The sequence below is a fragment of the Aotus nancymaae genome, unplaced genomic scaffold (assembly GCF_030222135.1).
Source record: "Aotus nancymaae isolate 86718 unplaced genomic scaffold, 86718_ANA_hifiasm-v0.15.2.pri h1tg000003l, whole genome shotgun sequence".
Lineage (NCBI taxonomy): Eukaryota > Metazoa > Chordata > Mammalia > Primates > Aotidae > Aotus > Aotus nancymaae.
Genome location: NW_026988414.1, coordinates 66,249,087 through 66,272,576, shown reverse-complemented (window position 1 = coordinate 66,272,576; position 23,490 = coordinate 66,249,087). Strand labels below are relative to the sequence as shown.

Sequence of the window (23,490 nt, the reverse complement as noted above, 5' to 3'; positions counted from 1 at the left end):
CTCACATTATTCAGAATTTAATAATAGTCATGATAGGCTGGATGAGGTGGCTCAGGCCTATAATTCCAGCACTTTGGGGGGCCAAGGTGGGTGGATCACAGGGTCAGGAGTTCGAGACCTGCCTGGCCAACATGGTGAAACTCTGTCTCTACTAAAAATACAAAAATTAGCTGGGTGTGGTGGTAGATGCCTGTAATCCCAGCTACTCAGGAGGCTGAAGTAGGAGAATCACTCAAACCTGGGAGGAGGAGGTTGCAGTGAGCCAAGATCGTGCCACTGCACTCCAGCCTGGGCAACAGAGCAAGACTTTGTCTCGAAAACAAATAAATAAATATGGTGATCACATAAAAAGATCCCGCTACAAATGTGCAAGGAGGAATGTGGGAGAGAGACAATGTAAAACAGTAAATAAGCAACAGCGTGGGGAAGAAAAGAAACTGAACTTAAATTCCGTATTCACATTCATACTAGCTCTAAGATCTTGGGCATATAGCTTCCTCATCTAAAAAACAGGGATGATAATATCTGTATTACAGAGTGATTATTAAAACTAAAAATGTAAATACCTCAAGCATTTTGTATATAGCAGTAACTTAGAAATGGAAATCATCATTATTATTATCACTATGATCACATCCACTAACATTTTCAAAAAGCACAATTTGTAAAATCATACCCAAAGTACATAATCTTTTGCATGTGGTTAAGTTGAATACATAATGAAAATATATTGATGTCAGTTCTCTGCAATGGACATATGTGAGAAAATTAGAACCCATCTGTGTGTGTGTTTCTAAAAATAAGCATGTCACATTCTCAGGAGAGTTAGCCAATCTATCAATACTAGTGCTAGACCTTTTCAGCAGACAATCCTATTCTGCCTTTCAAGGTACTGCTGAGCCCAGCTCTAAATTCTTAGTACACAAAGACTCTCACATAAGTTAAAGGGAAGTCAATGGGAAATTGACTTTTCCTATTCTGTGCTGGTTGGAATGCAATGCTCTGTTAATCATCCTATCCTTCTTGTTCTCTTTCCTCCTACCCTAAATTAAAACTACTGGCGGATACCCATAGTTTACAGTTTTCATTACAATGAAACAATATCCTGGTTGAAGTTGAAGTCTATCAAAAACCTACAACCTAAATGTTGACTAAGATTAGAGTCTCAATGAAAAGCAAGAGCCCTGATTCCATCATTTCCACATGATTCCAAATGATTCCATCATTTGCATTTGTATAGAACTTTTAACTTTTCAAAGGGCTTTCACATCTATTCTCCCGTATGATCATTACAATGCCTTGTGCAGGTTAAAGGACAAGTATTATTATCCACAACTGACAGATGAGGCAACTACAGCACTGAAAGGTTAAGTGATTTGCCTAGGGCCAAGAAATCACAGTAGAGCTAAGGTCTCCTGACTTCCAGTCCAGTGCTCTTTCTACCAGACCACTGGAAAAGGTTTTGTAAACAGATTATAAACCCAGATGCAATAAAACATAACTTGAGAGGGAGGCTCAAATCAAGGTTCAGGTAACCTATGTTTCCTCATGAGAGTTGCATTTTTCAAGCTTAGTACGGAAGCTTCAGAAATAGGCCCTTTACTCTTGTTTACTTCAGCATCAGACAAATGTTAATGCAGATTTTCAGTAAAATTTTAAACACAAAAGAAAAGTCATTTCAGAATATATTCAAATCACTTTGATTCAGTAAGTAACCCTGTAGTTCATTTTTGGTGGGACTAGGATGGGTAGTGCATAAATAACCAAGAGTACATCTTTAAATCGTGTATCCATATTAAGCCTGCAGCTACATTGTAACTATAGTCTGGAAGGGTGAGAGAGATCTCCAGTTGAAAGTAGATTTTGAAAAATTTTTTAGAGCCCAGGGGTTCATTTTTAATGAGCCGTTACTTTAAGTACTGCATGAAAAATACAGGAAATTGATAGTCCATTTATTCTGCACCATACCTAATGCAAAAGTCATTAAGATGCATTATTCTTAATGTTTATGATACGATCAGTAAGTGTCTTTGAAAATAATGCCCTTAACTTTCATATACGGAAATCCTTGAAACCTTTACCTATTACATAGTAAAATGTATGGCAATTGTGATTTATCGCGTCTTTACTATGCCCAAGAAACAGCATCCTCAATTATGTTAACACTTTATAAAAAATAATCATTTGTTACATACTTACATATGAGAGCATTGCCTTCATTTCTTCATCACTTCTCACTGTAATTCGATCACCATCTTCATCTTCGTCTGTTTAAAAGCAACATAATGCAAATGTTAAGGTGTATATTTGTTTAATGCACAAAGGGAACATAATACAATTGGTTTATTACAACGTGATATCCTAACCCTCAACACCACTTTTTGGGGGGATGTTTAGATAATTAGTTTGTTGTTTTGTCTTCCATTTAGAATATATGATCAGAATCTCAATATAAAACTAAAACTTTTAGAGATAGCAGAAAATTAAAATATGGCTCATGTCATTCATAACATATACTAGGTTAAAGTAAATATAACTGGAATATGACAAAATGGGTTTGGTTTGGGGAACTTTAAAAACCAAAGAGAGATCAGTCTTGGTCTCCCAAACAGCACCATATCCCGATTTCTCCATTCTTCCTGTCTCCCAGGCAATCTATCATGTCACAACAGCGTGATAGAAATGGCTAACACTTACTGAACACTACTATAGACGAGGCACTGTGATCTATGCTTCATATGCAACACCTCCTTAAAAAAATCATAACAAACCTATGACACGGACATCATCATTATTATCCTCTTTTCACAGGAGAAGCTGGGCCTAGTGCAAGGTTAACTGGTAAAGCAGCTCTAACACAGTTCTCTCTACCCCGTTCTATTTAGCAGCCCTTTCTGAACAGTTTCACTTGTTTTGCGTACTCTCCAACCATAGTAAGCTTCAAATGTTATTCATGCTACTTTGAAATAATTTAAATCTTAAGGCTGGAGGACAAGACTTCACAAACTACACAACCAGAATGTGTAAATTTGAATAAGCATCATCAGAGGTCACATCTAGAAATAATGTACTTTTTTCATGATCCTTCTCTTATTTAAAGTAGTTTTTGAAATATCTCTTCAAAACTGCTTTAAAACCATATAGACTGTGTGAGAGTATTAAATCTCATTTTGAACCCAAAATGGAATTGCTGGCCTGATTGCTCACCCACACCATCTGCCAGGCATATCTAAGAAGGACTTATGGCTATTTCTAAATATATAGTTAGCTATTCATCCTTCTGTAAAGATGTGTCAACAGTGAGGACAGCCTAGGTGGCAGACTCTAAATGCACAGTTGAAAGAAATGCCAAAAACATCTTGAGCAACGTACAGGGCCTCCCAAGGGGACAACTTGGAAGGGACAGGCTCTCAGTAGGATGCCTCAACTCTGGTATGCTTGTTAAAATCCCTTTTTGTTCACTCTTGGCAATATAATTGCTGATTTGATCACATAGAAAGGCTGTTCTGACCCCAGGCCTGGAGAACCTCAGATAAATCTCTCATCATGAAGAGAATAAGCCTGCACAACATGCTCGGGGAACGGTTACTGAAAGTACACAGGGATTTCAGTTCAACACAGGGATCTTCTCCCCATCCCAACAGGTCAGTGAGTCTTCTGTCCTGTCTGGCTGTAGTCCCAAGGATACCCCCTTGCTTGGTGACTAGGCTATGGAGACCCTAGGAGGAAGCTTGTGCTCTTTCATAATTAGCTTATTTTCAAGCAAAATACTCTCTCCCTTTATCTCTTCAATAGCCAACAGCAATCTGATAGCATGACAGAAACCAACACTTCGACCTGCCCCATTCAGTGACCCACGGCTGTCATTCAGGTATTCTTTCCAAGCATTTGTTTCTGGATCCTCGTTCACTCCTGCAGAGTTCGCCAACTCAGTGTGAATCAGCATCATCAAGATCACACTGTCTAAATCTGGGAGAGTCATTATCAGTATTCTGTTATCAAGAGTTGCCTGTTTTCAGAGTAAAAGGCATACACTGGTCACGTTCAGTAATGAAGAAGGCACAGTCCTGAGAGATGTTACACACATGAAGAACTATATAGGAATCTAGCACTTTTTCTTTCCTTCGTTCACTTTAGATACAAAATCTCTAGGGCCAAATTGGGAGAGAAATGCCATTCTAGCTGTAGAAAGGGAAGAAAGGAGTCTCTATTTATAGGTTCTAGAAACTAGTATTTTCAAGGTTAAGGTGAAAGTTTTCTTAAAAATGCAGGAGACAGGAAAAAACAGAGTACAAAAGGATATAATGTTACATATCACCACACACGAAAGCACTTTACATTTCTGCTTTAAAACCAGGTCAAATTCTGTTTAAATGTAGGCTAAACTGATGTTCTTTATGAAGTCGTGAACTTGGCATAAAAACAATTTCCAGCCTGAATAAAGTGGTTTTTAAAATAAATCTCATTTCTGCAACTAAGCTAGCTATAGAGATGATGGTTACAAATAGACTGCTTATATTCAAATTTCAATATACACAGGACCTGAGTAAGGTATTGTTCACACAGGATGGGCAGGTGCTTATATTTTGGTAAAATGGGTGAAAATCCTTCTTATAAATTCTAAAGAAAGGGCACCAATTACAGAAAGATCATTTCAATCACAATCAAGAACAAAAGGAAAGTTCTTCAACTTCTCAAAGCTGGGGCTTTAACCTTTAAGGTTAAACCAAAATATTCTGGAATTCTAAATTTCTAAGAAATCTCTTATGGGATTATTTCAGAAGAAAAAGATCTGTGAAAGAAGTCGGCTACCAGTATAATTTCTTGTTGAGAAGTTGCAAAAAAAGTAGCTAGGAAACATTACAAGAGCATTTGCTTAAGTGGACAGTAAACTGAGGCCAAAAGACTAGAATAGCTTTTGACATCAACCCAGTGATAAATGTTGGAACGATCCCATAAGGGGGTCTGACTCCAAAGGAAAGATTTCAGATAAGATGAAAGAGGCATTCTAATAAAGGCTGGGGATGAAACCAGGCTTATATGACATAGTGATTAATAGTTCTTATGGGTTAATCAGATACCTAGTTTTATGTATGCTTTCTTTACAAACTGCTCTTTGGGAGACTGTCTGCTGTGTTCTTTAATATCTGTGCTTAGTTGTCTTATTAAAGACTCCTTGTTTTTGTCCAAGAGGAAACTGAGTTGGAAAAGTAAGCACACCCATGAGAAGACTGGTGGCTCCAGCCAAAAGGTAAAAGCTGAGCTATCTCTAACCCCTGAATGGCAGCCCAAGAGCAAACCATTCACCTTAACCTGTAAAGCAAAACTGTACTTCTCTCTAAAGACAGCGAATTGACAGCTATGACAAGTTAGTGAAGAGTAAGAAAGCAGAAATACATACTAAACAACTTACTACAACAGTAGCCTAAAATACTATTTTGAACAAGAAGTTGTATATATACAACCCATCTAGCCAAGACTCCGGCTAGCTGCCTATCAAACTGGATTAGCTATAAAAATTCCACTGGCTGGAACCATGAATCATAAAAACTTACTAAACTGGCACAAAGTTTCAAAGGTATAGATATGTTAGAGAACAACACTAGAAAGTAGTGGTACTAAGTAGTAAGAAGTAAAAAAATAATTTGAGCTGTTTCTATCTTATACATGGAGGTTCTCTGCCATCTGACCAAAAAAGCATTACCGGATATGACCAAGAAAAGGGGTGGGGTGGGGGAGCAGACAAATCTGATACACTAGTTCACAATGAGAATTCCAGGCTTCTCTAGTTGCCTGGAGCATAGTAATATGATTTTCCAGCACATTAGGGAAGCAAAAGTAGAACCAGAAAGCCTATGTACTGGCTAGATTTTGTTAATGTCACTTAAAATGGAGGAAAAAATCCTAGCAAGATACCAAATAGAGTGCAGCAGATGGTAAACAAATATTATGAAGCAATCTTCACAAAATCTGTAGTGTGTCACAAATATACAAAATGGTAGAGTTTGGGAAAAGAGAATCATAACAGGCCATATGTTGTTAGCGATTTTATTTGAAGCAACATGCAATCCAAAAGAAAAACCAAGAAGAGAAACATAAAGGCCCAATAGACAGGAGAGGCAGCCTCAGGTAAGGGGCGGTCAGAATGGCCTGCTGAGTAAACAGCAGACAAGCAGCAGACTCCAGGGAGCTCTCAGCCAAACAGCACCCACTGCCGTGACAGGGGCTCAAGAAGGCTTTCAAGAGAAACAATCTAGCTTCTACAAGGAGCTACAGAAAGTTAAGGCAATATATTATATGTCATTTGTCACATTCCTTCTGTGCCAGGTGGCAATTAAAACTACTGCAAAGGCACTTTTCCCAGGTAAGAGAAAAGAAATGAAAACATAATTATAGAGGTTAGAAAGACATCAACAGGAAACTACCAGAAAAGATGTTTAAAGTCCTTCTCAGGTGTGGAGTTTAATAATGGGGGCAGGACTATAGGCCATACTTTCCATGGCCACATCTTCATATCCATGAGTTCTAATTTAGTTTCCTGCTTCCCTCCTTCCTTCTTTGCTTTCTTCCTCCTTCCAGCAAATAAAAGTACCCACTATGTGGCAGGCACTGTTCTGGGCAGTAGGATAGTAACAGTGAAAAAAGAAAAAACAAACTAACTCCTGACCTCATAGAACTTACACTCTAGTGGAAAGAGACTGAAGGAGGTGAAAAAGTGGGCTATGCTGGTATCTGGAGAAAGACTGTTCCAGGCAGAGGGAGCAGCTAATACAAAGGCCCTGGGTCAGAGGAATGCCTGGCGTGTTTGACAGACAGAGGAAGCCAGAGTGGCTAGAACAGAATGAGAGGTGGAGAGAGAAATACACGGGTTCAGAGAAGCAATGGTGGGACATGTTGAGGGCAGATGAGAAAATGCAGAGCCTTGCAGGGCATTTTAAGGACTTGGTCTTTTACTTTGGAGTGAGATGGAAATCACTGGAGGGTTGTGAGAATGGTGGTATCACCTGACTGCTAAAAGAATCACCCTGGCTGCCATGTGGAAAAGAGGCTGTATAGAGGCAAAAGTAGAATGGGGAAACCAGTTAGGAGGCCACTGTCCTAATCCTGGGGAGAGATGATGGTGGCCTAAACCAAGCTGAGGTTTTGAGAAGTCATCACATGCTGGATACATTTTGAAGATAGAGTCAACAGGATTTGCTGATGAATGGGATCTAAAAAGCTTATCCTTATTACTTCATTCCTTCAACCATCCATGCATTCCAGAAATACACAAAGAGTATCTATTATGTGCCAGGTACTATGGTAGGATTTCTAGGGATTCAAAAATAAGCTGCACTGTCCACTGACCTAAAGGAACAACTAGTCTGGTGCTTGAGTAAAGGACTCAAACTTCTTAATTTTCATACAAATTAGCAAGACTCGTAATAAGAAATGACTACTCTCATAAGATAAAAAGGGATTTGGACTTTTTGCATCAACAATATTTCAAGCCAAAATTTCAACAGATTAAAGCTCTCCTATTTTGTCTCAAATTCTAGGATGCATAATTAACTCTTACATGTTAAATAATTTTTAGGCTCAATGTAGGTTTATTGTGACTTACAATTTTTCATGAACTTACCTAGTTTTACTTATAAACAACCATTTATCTTTTTACATATACAATAGTTTAAAGAAATGAAACTTCATTTCTTCCAAATATTTTATGATTTAGACTCTTCCCTGAAGCAAAAAGAGGCTTCTACCCATCTTAACGAGATTGTCATGGCTATTTGAATAGAAGAGTATCTCCTTCAGGTGTCACTCCAGTTATCAGCTATAGTTGTTTCCTATACTCTGAGAATTTACAACTTACATAATTGCAATTTTGCTTTAAATGGTCATACTATGCCAAATTCAAAATGAAACATGATGTGTTGGTTTAAAGATGTCTACCCTAAATACAAAACAATCTTCCAGAACTTCATAAAACAGCTGAAAATGATTCTGTGCAATGAGAAGAGAGTATAAAATAGTCAGGGTTGAAGAAAGGCACAAATTAAATAAATATTTATCCTACAACCATGTTTTCTGAACCAAACTCAGATGCTTGTTTGACAAGTGTGAAGATACTTGTGAGAGCTACAAACCAGAGCACATGAGTGCCATGGAAAAGTGAAACCACATGGTTTTTACAGGTTTAAGACAGCATTTGTCTACAAGGACTTAAAATGCATTTTTCAGTCACCAGTGAGATTTTACTGTCCAGCAACACCAATCCAACAGTCATTTTACAGCAGTTATTTCTCTAGAGAAAATGCTGGCAGAGGAACACAAGTAACAGATATGCACAAGAAATGCATTAGTGGGCATGGTTGATTTTTATCACCTCATGTGTTGGTGTATTCATTAATCTGCTAATGAAACTGTGAAAATCAGCAGGGGTCTCTGGGCCTATATGAATGTCAAGCTCTTACAGCATACGTAGAACCCAGAAATACAAACACACAATTTATGGTTATAGAATTTAGCTTCATCTCAGAAAGGTTCTCACATCTGGGAAAAGAAAAACTATTCAGTAACTGGTGTGGAATCAATTATCTGCTTGAAAAATAAAGCTGGATCCCCATCTGATTTCTTCCACTAAAATAAACTTAAGATGGTGCAAGAATTAAGAAAACCAAGGACCAGGTGTGGTGGCTCACGCTTGTAATGCCAGCACTTTGGGAGGCTGAGGCAGGTGGATCACCTTAGGTCAGGAGTTCAAGACCAGCCTGACCAACATGGTGAAACCCCATCTCTACTAAAAAATACAAAAATTACCCAGGTTTGGTGGCAGGCACCTACAATCCCAGCTACCCATGAGGCTGAGGCAGGAGAATTGCTTGAACCTGGGAAGTGGAGGTTGCAGTGAGCTGAGATTGCCCCATTGCACTCCAACCCGGGCAACAGAGCAAGACTCCATTTAAAAAAAAAAAAGAAAACAAGAAAAAGAAATTCTGAGCTTTGTAATAAAAATACATGCTTTTTATAAAAACCCACAATATGACATATACAAATTTATATACATAACCGTGTGTTTGTCTAACCTCATTAAAGTAGAAGGAAAATAGAGTATGAATGAATGTTTCTTCAATATCCTGGACTGTAGAAGACCTTTCTAAGCATGACATAAACCCAGAAGCTACAAAGGAAAATAAGTAAGTTTGACCATGTAAGAACCTTAAGTTTTCTACAGAAAAAAGAAGAGAGAATAAAAAGACCAGAACAAGCTGAAAAGAGCAATAAACTGAACAAAAACATTTGTAACATACAAGACAAAGGGCCAACCTTAATATTGGAAAACTCTTAAGTCAATTAGAAAAAGATAAATAACCAAATAGAAAAAACGGGCAAGGGTAACAAATAGTTTATAGAAATTAAAAACAAATATTCCATTTTTCAGAACTGGAGAATCTGTAATATTACCTAGCTTTTCCCCTCTTTTCCACCCACTCAACTCTTTTTCTCTACATTTATATACATTTGACAGCTACCCTCTCTCTTGTTGCTTAATTCATATTGCTAACTATAATACCATTTCTTTTGTATAAAGTATCAATTAGTGTTAGGTATATTTTCAGTATTAAATGTATTACTATAAGGCTGGGTGTGGTGGCTCATGCCTGTAATCCTAACACTTTGAGAGGTTGAGGAGGGTGGATTGCTTGAGCTCAGGAGTTCGAGACTAGGTTGGGCAATATGGTCAAAGCCCATCTCTACGAAATATACAAAAGTTAGCCAAATGTGGTGGCACACACACCTGTAGTCCCAGTTACTTAGGAGGCTAAGCTGAGAGGATTGCTTGAGTCTGGGAGGCAGAGGCTGCCATGAGCTGAGATTGCACCACTGCACTCCAGCCTGGGCAACAGAGCCAGACCATTTCAAAAAAACAAAAATGTATTATAAGATGGAATCTCAAGTATTTCTTTGATTAAATTGTATTTATTCAAGGGTTGTTCCATTATACCCACAAGCCACTGAAATATTTCCAAAATTCCAGTAAATTAGCTTATAAGCTATATCTTCTCAACTATTTCTTAAACATAGATTCCGTTTATTGCTTTGGATTTTTGATTTAGAAAAAAAAGTCACCACAGAACAATCATAAAAAAAGCCAGCTTAGGATTTCAAGTCTATAGTAGAAAATACATAATAATCCAAACACAAAAAAACTAAGAACTGTCATTATTTGGTCTGTGGGTGTGTCGTGTATTTGTTGTTTTTCATCTAAATCTGGCCCACATGCAGATGGGCACAAAGCTGCTGCTATTGACGGGCCAAAAGAAAGAGCACGATATCACAGAACTGAAACCTGCAGACTGAAACCTGGAGTAGCAGCGGTTTATCTATATTTACACTTAACAGGCTTTTGACACACTTGGGGATAAAGAGTGTAAGTTTTATAGTCAAAAAGGTGTGTGTTTGAACCTGGGCTTCACCACTTCCAAGCAACCACATTCAGCAATCATTTCAGGCCTCTGAGCTTCAGTTTCCTCGCAGGCTTAATTTTCCTATCTCACAGAGTCAGTACAAAGATTACTAACAACTTAGGTAAATCACCTAGTACATTGCCTGGCACAGAGAAAGCTATCAATGAATGGTAGTTAGAATAATCAGGATGATTATTATTATGAACCCTAACTGGAAGTCAATGAGACAGGCACAGGCACATCAAGCCACTCTGGGGACCCCAAAGGCAAGTAAAAAGTACAAAGTAAACTTCTTTTTTCCATGCTTAAGAACAACCAGAATATATGACTTCAAGAATCATGACAACTCTCGAAACAAGTCCAGTACAGTGGTTGAGAATATATACTCTGGAGACTACTCCAAAAATTCCACTTTACCACTTAGCTGTGAGACTTTGAGCAAGTTGCTTAAAGGAGGTATCCTTTCCTCAACCAAAACAGAGCTAATAACAGTCCTTCAAAGTACTTAGTAGGTATGGTGGCTTACACCTGTAATCCTAGCACTTTGAAAGGCCAAGATGGGAGGATCACTTGAGGCAAGGAGTTCAAGACCAGCCTGGGCAACACAACAAGACCCTATTTCTACAAAAAAAATTGTTTTAAATTAGCCAGGTATGGAGGTGGATGCCTGTAGTCCCACCTACTTGGGAGGCTGAGGTAGGAAGATCACTTGAGCCTAGGAGTTTAAGGCTGCGGTGAGCTATGATCATGTCACTGCACTCCAGCCTGGGCAACAGAGCAGGACTCTGTCTCAAAAAAAAAATAACAAGTACTTTGTGGGGATCTTGTGATGGATAAAAGAAATAAGATAACCCGTGGAACGCTCTTAGCACAGCCTCTGTCAACAGTAAGTACTCCAAATGTTAACTATCAGACTGTCCACGAAACCCATGGCACCCCCAAGGAGTTACTGAAAGGAGTCTGAATAAAGCTGTGACACTAGTATGTACTTCAGACAGAGGTACTATTTTTCTACAGTACAGAGTTCAAGGTGATTAATAAAATGCTAATTACATTAAGAGTTCTACTCATTATAGCTTTTAAAAACAAATAGTGATTGATGAAAAGTGTTCAAACAATAGAGAACTATACAAAGTAAAAAGTGTGTTCATTCATCCACCCCTGCAACCCAAGCCTCAGGCCCCAAGTCCACTTTCCAGGGAAGCCACTGGAAAGTACTGTAGTAGGCACTCATCAGAAGCTATCTTTCAATACATACATAAAGTTGGGGAGGTGGGGTTGGATTTTTTGCAAAATGGGATCATACTATATACATTGTTTATTCAACAATATATCACAGAAGTCTTTCCATATCAATGTATAAAATCCTAACTCATTCTTTTTAGTTGCTGCTTACTACTTTGAACTACAGATAAATTGTAATTTACTAATCCATTATACTAGTATTTAGTTTACCTCTAATTTTTTGCTTTTGCAAATAATCCCAAAAGCTTGAGCCAGGAGGTCAAGGATACAGCAAGCTGTGATCCCACTTGGGCAAAAGAGTGAGATCCTATCTCCAAAATAAATAAATAATCCCACAGTGGTCCAGGCACAGTGGCTCACATCTATAATCCCAACACTTAGGGAGGTCAAGGCAGGAGGCTCACTTAAGGCACGGAGTTCAAGACTAGCCTGGACAACCCTATCTCCACAGAACATTTAAAAATTAGCCAGGCATAGTGGTGCATGCCTGTAGTCCCAGCTACTTGGGAGGCTGAGTTGGGAGGACTGTTTAAGCCTAGGAGTTCAAGGTTACAGTGACATATCATGCCACAGCATTTCAGCCTGGGCAACAAGGCAAGGTCCTCTCTCTAAAAACAATCATCATCGTCGTCATCATCATCATTCTACAACAAACACCTTGTCTGAAGGGCATTCAACACGTGTGGCTACTTCTGTTGAACAGCTTCCTAAAAGTGGATCTGCTAAATCAAAGGTTTTGCACATTTTATATGTTGATAAGAAATGCCAAATTATCCTCCAAAAAGGATGTACCCATTGTACTCTCTGTAAGTAACCATTTTCATAAAATACAGAAACAAAATAGTATCATGTCACGTAGAAAAACTGAAATTTTTCTACATTAAGAAGTGACCCTATGGCCAAGTGCGGTGGCTCACACTTGTAATCCCAGCACTTTGGGAGGCTGAGGTTGGCTGATCACTTGAGGTCAGGAGTTCAAGACTAGCCTGGCCAACGTGACGAAACCCTGTCTCTACTAAAAATACAAAAGTTAGCTGGCTGTGGTGACGCACACCTGTAATGTCAGCTACTCAGGAAGCTGAGGCACAAGAATCACTTGAACCCAGGAGGCAGAGGTTGCAGTGAGCTGAGATCCCACCACTGCACTCCAGCCTGGGCAACAGGAAAAATAAAAAAAGGCCAGGCACAATGGCTCACACCTGTAATCTCAGCACTTTGGGAGGCTGAGGCAGAGAATTGCTTGAACCCAGAAGGCAGAGGTTGCAGCGAGCAGAGATTGCGTCACTGCACTCCAGCCTGGGCGACAGAGTGAGATTACATATCAAAAAAAAAAAAAAGTTAGCCCTCATCTTAAAAAAAAAAAAAAAACTACCGTTCTAAATCCTTACTTTGTCCCTCTCAGCATTTGAGCTCCTATGCTACTGACTATCTCATCTTAGCATGACTCATTACATGACATCCTCTGCAATGACCTGGTTCATGTCACAACCAGTTTTCTAGTCCCCAAGCCACCCTGGCCCTGTCCCCTGGCCAACTGTGGGGAAAAAGGAAGGACTAAAGACTTGAATTGTTCCTGCCATCATCTAGCATCCCTGCCAAGCCCCACTAAAACAGAATTATTCCATGTAATGATCATGGTAAACGCTCTACTTTGTTGCTATGTTTTAAGGCAGCAATGGATTAAAATCTCTTAATCAATAATCATTGGCCTACAGGTAGTTTACACGTTTCATTTTGTCCTGCAATATTATTACAATTAGGAGCAAGAGCAGATAAAGGTCATGTTGGTAATTAAAGCTATATTGTAGAAATATGTTCACCCAAGATATGATTAAATAAGAAAATATTACTCAGTTCAGTATCATCATTAAACTTGTATTAATTTATAAATATTTAAATGTGCCATATGATGGTCATAAATAATCTGTTTTTGTCAGTTTCTAAAGTAATGCAACCCATAAACCCTTTAAAAAATTACTGCAGAAAGGAACAGTCAAGAAAGTATACAAGCCAGACTTACATTCAAATGCTGTAGTTGTGGCTTCAGGCAGAACCTGGCCTATCACATCCTAAACAAAGAAAGAATAAAGAAACACAATTAGCCATCTTCTTTATTGCTAACATGTGGCAAATCCTAGAGGAAATATGAGAACCTGGGAAAGATTTTTGAAACGTTAGCATAAACTATAAAAACATTAGCTCATAATCACACTTAGCCCAGCAACGTAAACTCAAGAGTTTAAATCTCTATTTCAGAAAGAAAAATCTTTAAGAAACCTTTTCTACATTTTAATTAATAACATTCTATTCTCAATTCAATGGTGTATATACAAATACAATGTTGTGTATTTACAAAAACTTGGTTTCTTCTATGTGAGGCTGTGGAATATACCACAGTTGAAAGAGAAAGGGGTTTTGAGATTCAGACTGACCTGGGTCTCAATCTCAGCTCTGCACTTATTATTAGATGTATGACTTGGAAAAAAATATCACCTAGCCTCTCTGAGCCTCTATTTGATCACCCTCCAAAATGGGTCTAGCAATACTCACAGAGGTCGTGTAAAAATTAATCTAATGAACATAAGCTTAGACCTAGCACATTCAAGACATTCAACAAATGTTCCTGATACACAACAATCAACACTGTGCCTTGAACTCATAATGGTAGGAGTTCAACACACAAGTTTCTGTGATGATATAAACCCATTATGCTACATTTATCACAAATAGTTCTTATCAACCTTTACTATTAAGCAACAGAAAACATATTTAATTACACTGAAATAAAGTTAATCTAGCCTACAAAAAAATCTAAAAAGTATATATAATCTGTTATCAATGTTTAAGTAAATCTATAAAGTTGAAAATACGCAAAAATTAGTATACTGAGACAGCTTCATTGAATAAGCACAGAACACCTAAGCTCTGGGGAAAGTGACCCTCCATCATGTCCAGTCCAACTCCAATGGCCTGCAAACCTCATTTCTCTCCGGGAGCTCTGCCACAATGTCCCTCCCAGGCTGCACCAGAACTGGCACCAGGCAGCCGGCTGACAAAGCCGCTTGCAGTATTTCTCAGCAGGGATCCCACAGCCTTTCCAAGCAGGGCACTTAGCAGAGTGGCGGCTGCAACTTCCTTCTAAAGGCAATTCTTTAGAAGCTTTTGCTGCAGTGGCAATTTGCATAATAGTCTTCCCTCTATAGTGCTTTTTTTTTTTTTTCTCAAAAATAAATCTGTGCATATAAAACTGATCAAAGAGAACTATCTTAGGCAGCCCTTGCTCATTACAGCCAAAGAGATTATTTTTCTCTGACTCTAGTCTTCACAAATGAAACATCAACTTTTTGAGGAAGTATCTATAAAAGATTTTAGTGTTAAAAAATTATTTCTACACTCTCATAGTTAGAAAGTATTTATTGACAGGAAACTGTAAAGGGAGTACAGAATAAAGCACACTGGCAATCCAGTGTAAAGCCTTAAAGTATGAAATTGGAGCCAAATTGCTGTGCCTGCATGCGAGCTCTCTCGCACAGCTGAGTGCACAAAAATCTCTCTGCGCCTCAGTTTCCTTATATGTAATACCAGATCTTAGCTGTACCTACCCAATGAGTGTTTGTAAAGCGCTCAGAAGAGTGTCTAGCACGTGGCAAGTTCCATGTTAGTGTATGTTAAACAAACAAAACAAGTCACTGATCACTAGAATATTACAAAGCTTCCCTCATAATAAAACTTTGAAACTCAGCACCCAACAATCAGTGGATGGTGATTCACTCACTGACATCATCCTTCAGCAGCATTCATTGAACACCCATTCAGTGTAGGTTTTAAAAAATGAGGAAAAACAACTGCTCCATCCCTAACCCTCTAAGTCTAGTTTATCACGGGTTATTTCCAGGGAACTCTGATCTTGACATGTGAACTCTACCTCAATAGTGTTAGCAAACTAACTTAGGATCCTTCCTACTTCTGAATAGCAGATCCCATCAAACTGCAGAGTTCTAACAACCACCTGAAAACCCGCTCAGTGGCAATGGCATGCCTTAGCCCACCAATATAAACAAGGCGCTGCACATGCTTCTCATCCGATATGTGGAAAAGGGAGAAAGAACTAAGCAAACTTGCTAAGAGAACCATGTGAACACAACCAACCATTTTGTTCTTTAAAGCAAATAGGCTGGGCACGGTGGCTCACACCTGTAATCCCAACACTTTGGGAGGCCGAGGCAGGTGGATCACCTAAGGTCGGGAGTTCAAGACCAGCCTGACCAAAATGGAGAAACCCCATCTCTATTAAAAATACAAGACTAGGCCGGGCGCAGTGGCTCACGCCTGTAATCCCAGCACTTTGGGAGGCAGAGGCGGGTGGATCACCTGAGGTCAGGAGTTCGTGACCAGTCTGACCAATATGGTGAAACCCCGTCTCTTTTATTAAAAAAAAAAAAAAAAAAAGTTAAAAAAAGAAAAAAAAATACAAGATTAGCTGGGTGTGGTGGTGCATGCCTGTAATCCCAGCTATTTGGGAGGCCGAGGCAGGGCAGGAGAATCACTTGAACCTGGGAGGCAGAGGGTGCAGTGAGCTCAGATCATGCCATTGCACTCCAGCCTGGGCAACAAGAACAAAACTGCATCTCAACAAACAAACAAACAAAAAAAAGGAAATAAAGTGGAGCTATCACAATGACAAAGAGACAAGAAGTTTAAAAATCAGTCATATCTGCTAGTAATTTTAAAGCAGGGTACATTTGATGATTTTATATACATTTTCTGTTTTTTGTTTTTTGTTTTTGAGATGGAGTCTCACTCTGTCACCCAGGCTGGAGTGCAATGGCACTCTCTCTGCTCACTGCAACCTCCACCTCCCAGGTTCAAGCAATTCTCCTGCCTCAGCCTCCCAGGTAGCTAGGATTACAGGTGCGTGCCACCACATCTGGCTAATTTTTGTATTTTTAGTAGAGATGGGGTTTCACCATGTTGGTCAGGCTGGTCTGAACACCTGACCTCGTGATCCGCCCGTCTCAGCCTCCCAAAGTGCTGGGATTACGGGCATGAGCCAGTGTGCCCGGCTTACATTTTCCAGTTAAAGTGACTTATTTCCAAGCAGCCTTCTTCTACTCTCAACAATATAACATTTACCTAACCTAAAGAAGGTTTCAAAAGAAAACTGGGACAGGTACAGTGGCCCATGCCTGTAATCCCAGCATTTTGGGAGGCCAAAGTGGGCGGATCACTTAAGGTCAGGAGTTCGAGACCAGCCTGGCTAACATGGTGAAACCCTGTCTCTACTAAAAATACAAAAAAATTAGCTGGGCGTGTGGCGTGTACCTGTAATCCCAGCTGCTCAGGAGGCTGAAGCAGGATAATCACCTGAACCTGGGAAGCAGGCGTTAGAGTGAGCTGAAATTGCACCACTGTACTCCAGCCTGGGCAACAGAGCGAGACTCTGAGAAAAAAGAAAGAGAGAGAGAGAGAGAAAGGAAGGAAGGGAACCGAAGTTTACATATCTTGATGATGACCATTTTTTGATCCTTTTCTTCTTCCTTTCAATAAATCAGACAAATATCTAACAGATCAAAAACATAACTGAGCATGTACAACATGCCAGGAATAAAAAGATCACAAAGTTGTGGGCTACAGGAGAATAAATCTTGATCCTTGACTTTAGGAAGATTATAAACAGGTTAGGGAGCTAAGACAAATCTGAAAGACTAGTAATATAAAACACTTTTAAGAACCAAACAAAAGATGTAAATAGCAAATAGTATTTGGTAACTCAGGAGAAAGGAAAAATCACAGACTCAGTTTAGAGAGAAATCTTTGTGTGTGTGTTTTCTTCTTCTTTTTTGAGACAGGGTCTCGCTCTGTCACCTAAGCTGGAGTGCAGTGGTGCAATCACAGCTCACCATAGCCTCAGCCTCTGGGTTCAAGAGATCCTCCCACCTCAGCCTCCCTAATAGCTGAGACTACAGGTATGTGCCACCATGCCCCACTAATTTTTGTATTTTTTGTAGAGATGGGGTTTCGCCATGTTGCCCAAGCTGGTCTCAAACTCCTGGGTTCAAGCGATCCCACCTACCTCGGCCTCCTAAACGGTGGCATTACAGGCCTAAGCCACCTAGCTCAGAAATGTTATAGATGAGGGTAAATCTGAGCTTGGAGACCACAGGATACAAAAAGAAGAGAGGAGAGGGTTGATCATTCTCTCTCATCACACAATAACTGAACATCTTGTACAGTTTTCCCAAAACTAGGAACTCAGTCTCCAGGGAAAAAGAGAAACACAGAAAGCTGCAAAACAGATGACCCAAATGTCTCTACCTCTGAAGATCGGGTAGGCCTCCATACTTACGCCAGTCCCAGATGATTCAGACAAAAGGCAAGGCCCAGAGAGACCAAGTGACTTGCCCAGGGTCTGCCAGGTATTTGATGCACAGCGACTAGAGCAGACAGTGACTGCTGATTTCGGGTCTGAGACACTCAGTTACAGCTGACTCAGTGACTACAACACGCTTCTGGCATCTGTGTCAGGTTCTGCCAAAAACTAGCTATATAGCTTTAGCAAGGTATTTTCCCCCATAGGGTTCATGCCTCTTCGTTTGAAATGAGTCAGAATTAGATGAAGGGAAATGCTTCCAGGTTCCATGAGGCTTTTAAGTTGAAGGTGTCAAGCCAGAGATGCTGACATGTCTGTTGGTTTCTGCCTTTTCTTGATGAAGAGATGAAGTGAACCTGGAGAACAGATCACAGGAGTCTGCCAGGACCTGGGCTTGAACATTTGCTAAAATGGAGCACTAGGAGATAGCACCACACCCACTGCCACACGTCCTTCATCAGACTTTCCTGACAAAACATGCCCCACCTGGGCTCACCTGGGCAAAAGTGTGAGGACACCTGGCACAGTGAGCTCTAGTGGTGGGGCCACTTAGCCTCGAGCCAGGTACAACTTAGAGACAGATGCTCAAGAAATGGAAGACCCAAGTCCTATCCCTTATGGTAACAATCCCATCAATAATAACAACACTAACAGAGGCTTACTATGTGCTAAATTGTTCCGAGTGCTTTACATGTATCAACTCGAGGAGCCCTCAGAACTCCAGGAGGTAGGCATTACTTTCACCCCTCCCCAACATTTGTTTCACAAATAAAGAAACCGAGACACAGAAGATACTTGCCCCCTGAGCAGTACAACTTGCAATTTAAACAACTTGGCTCCATAGTTTGTGGTCTTAAACACTGGGCTATTCTTGAAATAATCACACAATCAAATAATATAATCACATAATAATCCATTTTCTGTTGTTTTAAATGAGTAAGAGAAAGCCCATCTTTCTCATCACAGTAACGATCTCACCTAATCCTTCCAAGTCTCTGAGGAAGGTACAAGTTTCCCTGTTTTACAAATAAGGAAACTAAGGCTCAGAGAGGTAGACTGACTTGTCTCGTTAGTGGGACAGCTTGTAATTAAACCCAATTCCTTGACTCTAAACCTAGTCCACAGAAACATAACTTCATGAATCCTCTTTCAAGCTCCCTTATTAAACACGTATTTTGGGGTCCTATGAAGAAACACAAACATACATATCCATCTCGTCTAGAAGTTTACCATCTAGTGGAGGAGACAAAGAATCATGATCAAGCATGTGCTTTGCTGGGGGACCCACACAAAGCTGTGACAACACAGAGGTAGGGCACATAACCAAGAATGACACAGATAAAAAGCAAAACTTGGCTTGGAAGGACAGATGGGAATCGGCCGGTGAAGGGCAGAGTGTAGGCAGCCTGGACACCTAGAAGAAATGAAAGTCAACATGAGGCCCAAAAGTTTAAGGGGCTGTGATGAGAGAGATGAAGCTGGTGCCAGGCAGACAGGGGCCAATCCAGATGTGCCCAGAGGACCATGTGAAGGAGCCTGGGCCTTATCACGAGGGGAAATCTGTGTGCACATGAGTATACAGAGAACTCTGGATACAAAGAGAAGGATGGCATTTGATGCACAAATATGGGAAGCTCCTGGCTGAAGCACCCAAAAATCTGCAAGGCCTGGGCAGTCAGTAACATCAGAACTCAAAACAAAGTTATAGAAATCATATTGTGAACTGAGTTCGGTGGCTCACTCCTGTAATCCCAGCACTCTGGGAGGCCAAGGCAGGTGGACCACAGGGTCAGGCGTTCGAGACCAGCCTGGTCAACATAGTGAAATGAAACCCCGTCTCTACTAAAAATACGAAAAATTAGTCAGGCATGATGGCGGGTGCCTGTAATCCCAGCTACCCGGGAGGCTGAGGCAGGAGAATTGCTTGAACCTAGGAGGCGGAGGTTGCAGCAAGCCAAGATCACACCACTGCACTCCAGCCTGGGCGACAGTGCAAGACTCCATCTCAATTAAAAAAAAAAAAAAATCAAATTTTGATTCAGTAACCCAAGACAACGAAAAAAATCACATCACAAATCTTCCTCTTCCCAAGATCCTGCCACTTTGCCGCCTCTTAAATTGCAGGTAAGTCCCACTACAGATCTGCTGCTAGCAATGTGCTTTTTGGAATGTCCCCTTCTGTCTTCCATGCCTAGTTATTCAGTTTATAGAATGGGCACAAGGCACCCTGTCTATCTCAAATGAACACCAGAAAAATTAGAACTGGCTGCAACATGTAGGGGAAAAAACCTACTAAGTCAAAGAAACAAAATTTTAGTCCTGGTACCGACTCTCCCATTCAGGAGCTCATAGCTTTGGAAAAGCCAGTTCACCTCACTGCTCGTCAGTAACTATCGCAAAAGGAAACATGAGCTGAACAGGCCACCTACAATGTTAAATTCTGCTCTAAAATTCCATCATTTTATTTGAAATATATTCTGAATAACCTGAAGGTAAAACATCACCAATTCTAAGATGCACATTTTCCCTCTATTTTAACATCTCTCAAACCGAACTGATTTTAATAACAAATGATGTGTTTATATTGTCATGGGCAGCATTTTTTTCTGTGTAAAATGTCTTACACTCAATGATGCTTTAAGTTTGCTCAGGCTGGGCACAGTAACTCACACCTGTAATCGCAGTACTTCGGGAAGCCTGAGGCGGGCAGATTGCTTGAGCTCAGGAGTTCAAGACCAGCCTGGGCAACATGGCAATACCTCATCTCTACAAAAAGATACAAATATCATCCAGGTGTGGCGGCATGTCCCAGCTACTTGGGAGGCTGAGGTGGGAGGATCACTTGAGCCCAGGAGGTAGAGGCTGCATTGAGCCAAGATGGTGCCACAGCACTCCAGCCTGAGCGAGGACCTGTCTCAAAATAAATTAATTAAATTAAAAAGTGTGCTCAAACATGGTAAGTTACAGTTGTCCTTTTTCCTTTTCTCAGCTGGTCACCAAGTTCAGAGAACTCAGTAGAAAAACAGGGCTGGAATCTGTCCAGGGACATTCCCCAAAACACTTAAGAGGGAAAAAAACCTCTCTTTTAGACTCAGCTGTTTACATCTGCGTGGTTGTGTCTGTATGTATGTCCCAGCCCAGGCCATGAGCTCTCTGAGGGCAGGGGTTCAGTCAGATTGATCTGTCTCCCCAGGGTCTCCTAGACATTTGCCAGGTTTCAGTGGTTGCAATTTATCAATGCTGTGCCTGAAGCAATAAAACTGCCTCCACAGGAAGCCAGCAGAAGCCACTGCCACTAGCTCAGGTCACCAGTGGTCAAGGTGCTGACTACTCAAGTCCCTGAGTCCCCCTTGCTGGGATCTGGACACTGAGATTACCACTCACCAGCACATCCCTGAAGAGTAACTGCGGCCCGGAGTGCACTGTCCAGTCCACCGCGCCAGTATTTGGGATCTTGATGCGAATTACCAGCACCTGGTTCTCCATGGCAGGAAAGGGGCCAAGGGCTAGCCACAGCATTACAGGTTAAAGGGGCTCACATCATGGGGTAGGGGGTACCCACTGGCCGCTGGTTAGGACTCCAAGAGGTGACAAGGGGAGTGAGGAGCAGAGGACAGAGGGTGAAAACAAGGGACTGGAGGATGGGGGGAGGGAAAAGGAAGGGGTGATTAGGAAGGGACCCGCAGGCACCGAGCCTGCCCAGGCTGTCCGGGGTCTGAGGTGTCTCCCGGGGAGGCTGCACCGGGAAGCAGGAGAGGCCCGCGGGAACTAGCAGAGGTCGGAAGGTTCTGGAGCTGAGCGAACGCTACGGTGAAGCTCTCTGCCGCCGTGTGGCTGTGGGAGGCGGCAGGGCAAGGACTCGGTTTGGGGGAGATACAGCGGCAGGTGTCCACCGCTCGTCAGTAAGAGGGTCCTCGACTGGAGGGGACTCAGTCCCGGGCTATTAAGAAGGAGCCCCAGGGCCGCCACACCAGGGAGAGTCCCCGCGGGAGAGTCAAGGGGCGAGTCTTCTGCCCCACCCGCAGACACAGGGCGCGGCGCGCGCGGGCTGAGCCCCGGCCGCCCGAGGCCGCGCGAACCGGAGGCGGCGGCGGCGGCGGTGGCGGTGGCGGCGGCAGTAGCGGCGAAAGGAGGAGGAGGAAGGCGGCGGCGACACTGTTACTCCGGAACCAAAACGCGCAGCGCCGGAACCCGGGGAGCCGACGAGCGGGACCCGCCTCCCGCGGCGCCATGTTGGAAAAGGGCAGCAGCTCCCGGGCGGACGCGCCTCCGGTGGGCGGGAGCGGAGGAACTGGCGCGCGGCGCGAGGCGAGAGATCCTCTTCGCCCACAGGGCGCCCGCGGCGGCCGGGTCACGGCCCTTTCGTTTCCCGACCCCACTTAATGACAGCCAGGTGGAAACATCTACCAAACGAAGGGTGAACGTGATCTAGGGCTGGAGTCCGCCAAAAGCCAACTTAAGGCTTGGCATTGCTGACCGTTTGTCTTTACAAAAGCTTCAAAGGCCGGGGCTGGGGCTCCCGATTATCCCCACTTCGTCAAGTCATTCATCTGAATATTCGTGGGGTTGTGTACATCGAATCAACAAGTGCAAGGCAAAAACTCAAGAAATAGTTGTCTTTTTTATCCCTCCTTCCAAGTCACAGGTCCAGAGGATCATCATCTCTCCCACATTAGCAGAAAGTATTTGCATTTTTCAGTGAGGTTCTTTACCCCACGAGTGCCCTAAAATAGCAAACAGTTCCCTGTTCAAAAGCAATAGTAAAGAAATTCGCTAAAGAGTTTAATTGCCTGGGGACAGCTGCAGTGGTGGCATCATCATCTCTTATTAAACTGTTGGAGAAATATTCGGTCTAGTCCATGTATTTTCAACTAAATGGCACTGCTTATGCAGTCGATGATATCACGGAAGTAGCAATAAACCTTGGTTATCATTAAATACCTTGTTATCTCAGATTTTAAAGTGCATAATCTTGTTGAAAGATGGTGCCTTTACAGAAGTTTGTTTGCAAATCGTAACGTGTAGATTCGTCCTTTATCTCTTTCTAACGAAGGTGCACGATGGGCTTTACTTTTTGGGGTTGAATTTTGTATAAACTCAGTTGAGGAGGCGTGTCAGTTTCCCTTCTAACAGTCAGATGCTTGGTTAATGTGAGAGAAAAAAAATTAACGTTGATCATTTTCAGTTACGATATCAAAATTTTTTCTGCATACTTTACTCTGAGTTTCTTTTATATTTCATTTGAAAGGCCATTGTGGGAGACAAATCATCACCTTTTATTGTAAATTAATACCTTAGGTAGAAATTCATTTAGTCAGATCCTTCAGATATTCTAGGAATTGCCCCTTTTCACCTGCACGTCATTTCTGTGAAAAATAAACCGTTTATCCTAAGTCCTCATGTACTTTTATTAAAAGTTCATTT

General features: G+C 41.4%; 1 protein-coding gene across 6 annotated transcripts in view; it reads right to left on the bottom strand.

Annotated features, from left to right (window-relative positions):
* MAP2K5 (mitogen-activated protein kinase kinase 5) overlaps nucleotides 1-22,211 on the bottom strand; it is a 264,089-nt gene extending 241,878 nt beyond the window's left edge. For 3 of the 6 annotated variants that reach the window (XM_064381988.1, XM_064381998.1, XM_064382003.1), the window contains exons 1-3: nucleotides 21,451-22,113; nucleotides 13,717-13,765; nucleotides 2,200-2,267 (exon numbers count right to left, since the gene is read on the bottom strand). In XM_064381988.1, the coding sequence (XP_064238058.1) occupies nucleotides 2,200-2,267; nucleotides 13,717-13,765; nucleotides 21,451-21,585 (252 nt within the window). In that variant the 5' untranslated portion in view covers nucleotides 21,586-22,113. Of the gene's footprint in view, nucleotides 1-2,199; nucleotides 2,268-13,716; nucleotides 13,766-21,450 lie in introns of those variants that run through there. The other 3 variants (XM_064381982.1, XM_064381992.1, XM_064382006.1) reach the window with 2 other exon arrangements.
* Nucleotides 22,212-23,490: the final 1,279 nt, after the last annotated feature.